Source organism: Vespula vulgaris, chromosome 2 (assembly GCF_905475345.1).
Source record: "Vespula vulgaris chromosome 2, iyVesVulg1.1, whole genome shotgun sequence".
NCBI classification, from domain to species: domain Eukaryota; kingdom Metazoa; phylum Arthropoda; class Insecta; order Hymenoptera; family Vespidae; genus Vespula; species Vespula vulgaris.
The window spans coordinates 114,547-122,413 of record NC_066587.1 but is presented as its reverse complement, the minus strand read 5'-3'; the positions used below and the strand labels follow the sequence as shown (position 1 = coordinate 122,413).

Below are 7,867 nucleotides of genomic sequence, written 5' to 3'. Positions count from 1 at the left end.
TTTCTATCGCGCAATCCATTCTAGTAAGTTAATAATCATGCATGCGCATCGAAAAGAAATGTCTCTACGCTCGAATTTACAGAATTCTAAATTAAAGAAAAGAATTTTTCTTTGCGCGCGCATCTCGTCAAGCAAAAATAAGCTAATTTCACCTAACTTAGATCTATTAGGATCAGCCAATCGTAGCCGCGACCTGAGAAACTTCTGACATCGAACACTCTCCGAGCATTGACGAAACAAATTTCTCTATGTACGTATTATATATCCATACATAATAAAAAGCCATGTTTTCTCCATTATTTTCTTCATTTTTCTTTCTTCCAATTCTCTGCATTCTTCTTTACGTTTTTCTCCCTCCTGTCGTATCGTTTCTTCGTTTCTTCCAACGACAGATGCCTGTATCACGGGAGAAATCGATCTTTGGACTTAAATAATTTAAATAATTCTATTCTTTCGGTATTCTAGTGACAATGTACAGCCTTTTTTGCATTTATATGCTAACACGTAGCTAAGAGTATGTTCTCCTTCAAACTTTCCGTATCTTCCTCCTCCTCCGCAGATACATAAATGATTTACACAAAAACGCTGAAAGGAGAAAGAGAAAATGCATTCCCCGTAAAGATACAAACACGTCCTTCCGACAAGCGCTCAATCGAATTCTCGCAATATAAATCGTCGCAATCAAATCCTTCGTGTTACATCGTGTGACTGTTTTTCCAAAAAGAACAAGGAGAAAAAAAAGAAAAACACTCATAACTCAGTCTGCATGGTTCTCAAACCGTAAGAGATACGTTTTCACGGATTACAAAAAAAAGATTTACAAGGATCGCGTAGTTTACGCGTAAATGGCAGACCGATGTCTGTCCAACAGGTACGATACGTCGAAGGACCAATACTTTTTCTTTTGTTTCTTTTTTGTTTTTTTCACAATATCTTCAAGTTAATATCAATCATTGATATTAAAAAAAGAGCTCTTTCTAAGTTCCAATGGGCGACGCACGAGAAAGAGCTTCGTTATTCAAATTCTCGTTCTTACGAGAACGATTGAAAAGAGTATTGACCGGCCGTGTACGCTGACGTTTTCATTTGTTTCTTTTCTTTCTTTTTCTTGGGTAACGAACAGCTTGCTTTTTAGTCTTGCTTTTCCTTCGCTCTCTTTTTTTCTTCTTTTCAACTAAAAGGGGATCGCTAGTGTTTATAAAATTGGCGCAGTAAATTATACATTAACTACCTATACATTTTCAACATCGATCGATACATTCTACAAAAAGGAATGGTGTGTGTGTGTGTGTGTGTGTGTGTGTGTGTGTGTGAGCGCGCGCGCGCCTAAGGGTACTGTGTAGTATGTGGGGAGCACGCGCGCGCGTGATGTACATACACGTCGGCGATTAGACTTTCATTGAAATTCCTTTACATCTCTTGTAAACTCGTCTAATACTCAGACTTCTTAAAAATAACGAGATATAACGAAGGAAAATAAACTAAAGTAAAGAAGAGAAGAGAAGAGAAGAGAAGAGAAGAGAAGAAAAGAGAAGAGAAGAGAAAAGAAGAGAAGAGAAGAGAAGGAGAAATGATCCGATCTGCGACGACAACGGATACGCGTAGAATAGCGGTATGACCGTTTTAAAACAAATTCGACCTTCGACGTATCCTTCTTAAATTCCATACTATGTACAAATCAATGATATTGGACGTAACCCTTGCGTACGTCAAAGAAACAACGAACGAGAGAAAAAGAGAAAAAAAAATTCAAAGTATAATAAGCGTTAGACGTACAAATGTTATAATATAAGCTGCGATACCGTTCGGGTACCGTTGGCTTATACGCAGCATGCACGCGCAATACTGTATGGAGCGGTGTATCTGGCACCAGGAATGTATTATAATACATAAAAAAAGCGTCAACACGATACGAGCTGGTTGCCGTCAAACAGTGATGCAAGAAATTAACTGCTGACAAAGCTGGCTGTATTGTACTTGGTCCCCGCTAATTCTTCGCATTTTAATCCCCTTTACTTCTCTTTCTTCGGATTCGCACACTCTAAGTTCGATTTGAACACCACCGGGATATTCTAAACTCAATCCTCCACCTTCGACCTCCTCCCTCGAAAAGATAAAACCTTTGGGCGGAGCTCTAGCGTCTATGATCTCTTTAACACGACCCAATATGGCTTCAGAATTTAATCTACTCGATTCGTCCGAAAGTGTGACCTCTACTTCGGCGGGTATTGCTGTATTGAGTGGCCTACCGATACCACGCGTTATACTAGGTCTCGAGGGATCGCACGGTTCTGAAATGATAAAACTCGGTAGAGTGTTATAATGCGGCAATGCGTCTTCGAGCGAATCTGGCGATGGAGACGGAGACGGTGAACAATTGATCAATGTCACTTGCCCTCCAAGAACGTCTGTCACTGAAATTTGTGGCGGTACCTATAACAGATTTCGAATACTGCTTCGCAGGGCGCACACAACTTTTTTTCCTTTTCGTTTCTTTCTTTCTTTCTTTCTTCTCCCGCTATCACTTACAAACTTGTACGCGCGCGTGTATACACACACACGCACGTCGCACGCACGCACGCACGCACGCACGACGCACGTGTATGTATGTACAAATTTACGTATCTCTTTTATTTTTTCCCAACGTAAGGTTCTAATTTTCACACACGTTCGATTAATCGATTTCATCAAACAGTTATCTTATATATCGGTAGAATCATGCTATGGATTTGTTTGATTATTTCCAAGCTACTTACTCTTGGTATTTCTACAGGATGCTCTTCTTGAATCATATCCAAAGCAGGACTATTGCTAGGCGAATAACTGACAGGTGTTGTAGCCGGTGATCTATGATGTCTTAAGGGACTTAAATCTAATGGCGTGGCCGGTGATTGCGCGGGAGTACCGTGCACTATACTACCTTGTACGGGTGCAGTCGTCAAACCGCTCAAACCTATGAAATATATTACATTTCATAGAAAATTTTTGGAAAGATCGATGACACGCTGCTACGTTATAATAAAAAAAATATATACCTTGCGTGATGGCTGCTACGCCTCTTTCGTGCACCGGAGACCCTGGTATACTAGCGGGACTGTGCGAAGGGGACGCTAACCTCTGCAACTGTTGATACTCCTGTTGAAGCGCTTGTATCCCAGGACCCGGTGGACCCGATCCTTCCGATGCACGACGAACCGGCGAGTATCTCTCCGTTGCTACGTGACTACTTGGCTCCTTGTACGAATCTCTACTTCCTATCGAAATATATATGTGCAAAACGTCAGAAATATGCCTATCCTTTCGATCTTACAGTAGGATAATAACGCCACGTACGATACGTCAATGTGAAAAAACGATACAAGCAAGTGAGTTTTTCGTTGCTTATAGAGACGAATATATATATATATATATATATATATATATATATATATATATATATATATCATGCATATATATATATAGACACACGTGTGTATATATATATACATACACACACACACACACACATATATCATTAAAACATAGAGCCTTAAATATACAACATATGCATGTTGATTGCGACTACGACAAAACATAAAAATCCAGAAATAAAACAAAAGTGCAAAAATTACCAGCACTAGCGTGATACAACGAAGTTTTCCTGTGGTGTGGAAGTGTTGGGCCTCTAAGATGACTCGGTAATAATCGTGACGGCAGGTAAGCTCTGTTCATCCTAGCTTCCACCTCCATTACCAGTTCCGGATTTATAACTACATGCATATTACCAACCAACGAGATGTGGCCGTGCAGTTGACACAACAAAAACAAACCATGCAAAATTAAAAAGAAATCAAATCAAATCAAATCAAATCAAATTGTCGTAAATACTAAATCAAAAGAATAAAAAAAGAAAAACAAAAAAGACAAAAGACCCTTTAAATTAATTGATATACGTATGAAACGTGTAACAAAGGGATACGTAGGAGGGAGGAGGGGCAAGTGAAGAAAGAAGAAATAAGAAAGAAACGAGAAAAAGAAAAGAGGCAATAGCTAGAAGGAAGCTTCCAGTATAAAGAATTTTTTCATAATTTCTCGTATATCAAAAGCTTGGGTACTCTGCCAACTAAAGACGTTCACGCGTTACGCGCGTGTAACGCAACGCGTATGCGGAAGATGTGTGCTTAATAGCTTATCCGAAATATATAAATTGTTTGCACTGCGGACCAATTGTTCTTTACGTACTATATTACAACTGATGTATAAATCATGTACGTGTCACGACGAAAGCCTCTATGCATGAATAATAATTGTTCGATACGTTGTCCGGCATTTGTCAGTATATACATATGTATGTGGTAACGATAATTCATTAGAAAGTATTCATAAAGGTACATATGTATGCGTGCGCGTTCGTGCATTTTTATACATCGTGCTATGATGCGCTACGCGGCGCAATACACAAATAATACAGATAATATTAATTATTTCTACCTGGTCTTTGCATGACGGCAGTTAGCCCACTTCGTCGTCTTCTATCGCTTGTACCAGTTCCGCTTGCATTGCCACTACCATTTCCATCTCCGTTTCCAGTACCACTGGTAACCGTCGACGATTGTGTACATTGTACCAACGACGGGCTACCAGGTTGTAACTATGAGGATATTTGAGAAAATAATAGGGATAATTCATCAATAATCCCTAACAAGAGGAAAAACTATAGCAAGAAGAGAACGTTATCGACGAAACAGTCTCGTCTTATCTCTTATACGTGTTTTTAAATATAATTTGTCTTACAGGCTGCAAGTGTTCACGACTACCAGGTTGACTCCATCCACCGTTCTCTCCGCCGCTGGTACCACTACCGTGCTGTTGATAAAAAACATGAAGATTGGCTCCTCCGTCGGAGGCTCTTCGTCCAAAACTTCCTGCTGTATGGAGTAATATAATAAATACAATAATAATACGTTATAAGGATTATTGGAACCGCGTGATAGAAAATAAAAATTTACTTACTAGCACCCATCACGGGTGGTGGCTTTAATAAATGTTGATCCTTGATTTGGAAATTCTGAGGTGGTTGGTGTTGAACCAATGGAAGATTCAATGGTAAATTTGTATGTGGCAAAACTTGGGGATCGTTATTGAATTGTAAGATGGGGAGGGGCCGCAATGTATGATATCCTGGAGTATGGTTATAAGCGTAAGGATATGACGTGGGTGGTTGATGCGTCGTGTCACCGGGTCCTACTGTATGCCTTCGAGTTGCGTGATATGGTGTATCGGGGGATAATTGAAGACCGCTTCTCTCTTCGCTTTCTGCCTCCGCTTCTCCAAACTATTGCAGACGAGAAGTACCCGTCAAAGATTATGCTCTGTGTGTGTGTGTGCGCGCGCGCGCGTGACCGAAAACGAGAGGTCGTGCCGAAGAGCGAAAATTTCTACCAGTCGACGTACCTTTTCCAATTGATGCGCGCCATCGGGCATATAATCGCCTGGAATATTTTGTATAGTAGGTAAGGCAGACATCGTGGGTTCCAATCGGTCGACTAGTAAATTATATATCGCTGAGACATGATCGAACGCATTTCCTTGAATTGCTTTTAACAATGTGTCAGCACTAAGCCCAGGTAATCTAAGCATATTTTCTATAACTAATTGATTCAACTGAGGTGGAACAGCTGTTTCAGGACTGCACCTGAAATAGGACGCGTTTAAGGGAAGGGCATTTTTTTGAAGTTGAAATATTTTCATATATTTGGATCCCTGTATACCCTCCAGGTTCTGGTTCCGCCAAACCGTCACCGCCCATCCAAGAATGAGCTAAAATTTGAGAAATGCTCAAACGTCTTTCCGGTTCTACCACCAGCATATGCCTGATTAATTTTTCGCATTCTGCAACAAGGGAATACGGTTTAATCTTTCTAATAATGAATTTAACGATAGCTACGAATATAATATACCTGCAGACATGAAAAAGGGAATTCTGAATTTTCCTGAGATCACAACGGAGCGTAATAACTGCATTGTAGGACCGTCGAATGGTAATGCGCCGCACACTAACACATAAAGGACAACGCCAAGACTCTAAAGGAAAACAATTCGCAGATATTTATTGTATCTTTGTATCGTGAATATGTGGAATGATTTTCTTCCTAAACGAGTACGTAAAACGTACCCATACGTCGGCTCGCGGCCCGTCGTAATGTTTTCCCTCGAAAATTTCTGGGGCTGCGTACGGAGGTGAGCCGCACCAAGTGTTCAACGGTACACCCGGGGTATATTCATTGCTAAATCCAAAATCGGCGAGTTTAATATTATTGTCTGCGTCAAGTAACAAATTCTCAGCCTGAAATAGATAAAGTTGTAGATCATCGACGAGCGACGAAACATGCTTGCGCGTTTGCACCGGCAAGCGCATAGACATATTCTGACCTTAAGATCTCGATGAACCACTCTTTGTTGGTGTAGATAACGGACAGCGAGAACAATTTGACGAAATATCCTCCTGGCTTCCGGTTCTGGCATTCTTCCATTCCTTACAAGATGATCGAATATTTCACCACCCGGAGCATACTCCGTTACTAAATATATCATCTTTTCCGTTTCCATCACTTGATATAATCTGATGATATGCGGATGCCTCAACCTTTTCATTATGTGTACCTCGCGGAATATCTTTGCCAAGTTCTCCTCGTTCAATTTTGTTTTATCTATTATTTTTATAGCCACCTGTAAAAAACCATCAGACGTCAAAGATATATCGATTCTCCCTCGCCGGTACATGTTTTAACGTAGGTCGACAATTAAGTAAAAAGATATTACTTAAATCGAGTGGACACGTCGGATACAAGCGCCTTTATCTGGAAGCATGCGTTTTAACCGTACCTTGATAATCCTTGAGACGATTACGATTGTACGTCCTATGCAAAGCGTAATGCGTGGGAGTAAAAGCTAATGCATCAAGTACGCTACTACAAAGAAAAAAGGAAAACATTTTTGTACGCCTTGATCGCGCTATGAAACGATTAGCAAATGATCGCAAGAGAGACTTTGAAAATAATTAATCAGAGATATAAAAATTATTTCGTCGACTGCTGCTACGCTTTCATATACAACGATGATGTAAAATACATGAAATAAACGTAACGTCGAGTTGAAAAGACTCTTATCAAGATACATACAAGGATAGAATTTTCTACAACTTTTGTCAATCTTGCATGCACCGAGATATCTCATTATCTCCTATCCCAAATTTATATCACAATTACGGACTGTGCGTGTGCGTACGTACACTCTTGTTTTTCTCGTAAATGCGTTATACGTTGTTACTTGTTATGAGTTTGAAAAATTTACAGGAAAAACATATCTCCGTCGATGTGGTAGGGATGGTTAATGGTAACACTTGAAAAAAAAACTTTTGTTATGCCTGCGAATCGTTTAGAGCAAGGCGATAGCGTATTCTCGAGCACGGCACTGTCGATTATAGTAAACTTCGACGATAATTCATGCGTACAGTGTGTTATTCAAGCATATAACGACAAAACGATAGATTCCGTGCAACTAAGAAGTTCTTAATTGACGTTTTTACCTTGGATTTTGTTACAACGTGGGTTGCCATTTTGACAACGGCAAAATTACCCTTGCCGATAGTTTTCTCCAATTCGTAATAACCAACGCGAATGAGTTTGTTGACAGAAAATTGCTGCGAAACCTCATTGTGCGACGTCGTCGCGGATGCCATTTTTTAATCACTTGTCTCGCTTAACTCGTTGCCAATCACTTACTGATTAGTACGACTATGTTCCTGACAGGGGCACTGCGTTCGACGATCACGTGTGCCATCTGCCGAGATCACATGACGATAAAAGAACTCGAAGCGAACTGAACG

At 40.2% G+C, this 7,867-nt stretch overlaps 1 protein-coding gene across 2 annotated transcripts; it reads right to left on the bottom strand.

Moving 5' to 3' along the window:
• Positions 1-431: 431 nt before the first annotated feature.
• Positions 432-7,853, bottom strand: LOC127061669 (serine/threonine-protein kinase SIK3-like). 2 transcript variants are annotated; one of them, XM_050988875.1, is made up of 13 exons: positions 7,568-7,853; positions 6,412-6,708; positions 6,155-6,325; positions 5,940-6,063; positions 5,751-5,871; positions 5,434-5,674; positions 4,993-5,314; positions 4,774-4,907; positions 4,471-4,630; positions 3,612-3,749; positions 3,036-3,254; positions 2,757-2,953; positions 432-2,433 (listed from the first exon to the last, which is right to left on the bottom strand). In XM_050988875.1, the coding sequence occupies exons 1-13, from the start codon at positions 7,718-7,720 to the stop codon at positions 1,927-1,929; spliced, it is 2,784 nt and encodes a 927-aa protein (XP_050844832.1). In that variant the 5' UTR covers positions 7,721-7,853; the 3' UTR covers positions 432-1,926. The 2 variants fall into 2 exon arrangements, with proteins under 2 accessions (XP_050844832.1, XP_050844833.1); XM_050988876.1 differs by lacking the exon at positions 3,612-3,749.
• Positions 7,854-7,867: the final 14 nt, after the last annotated feature.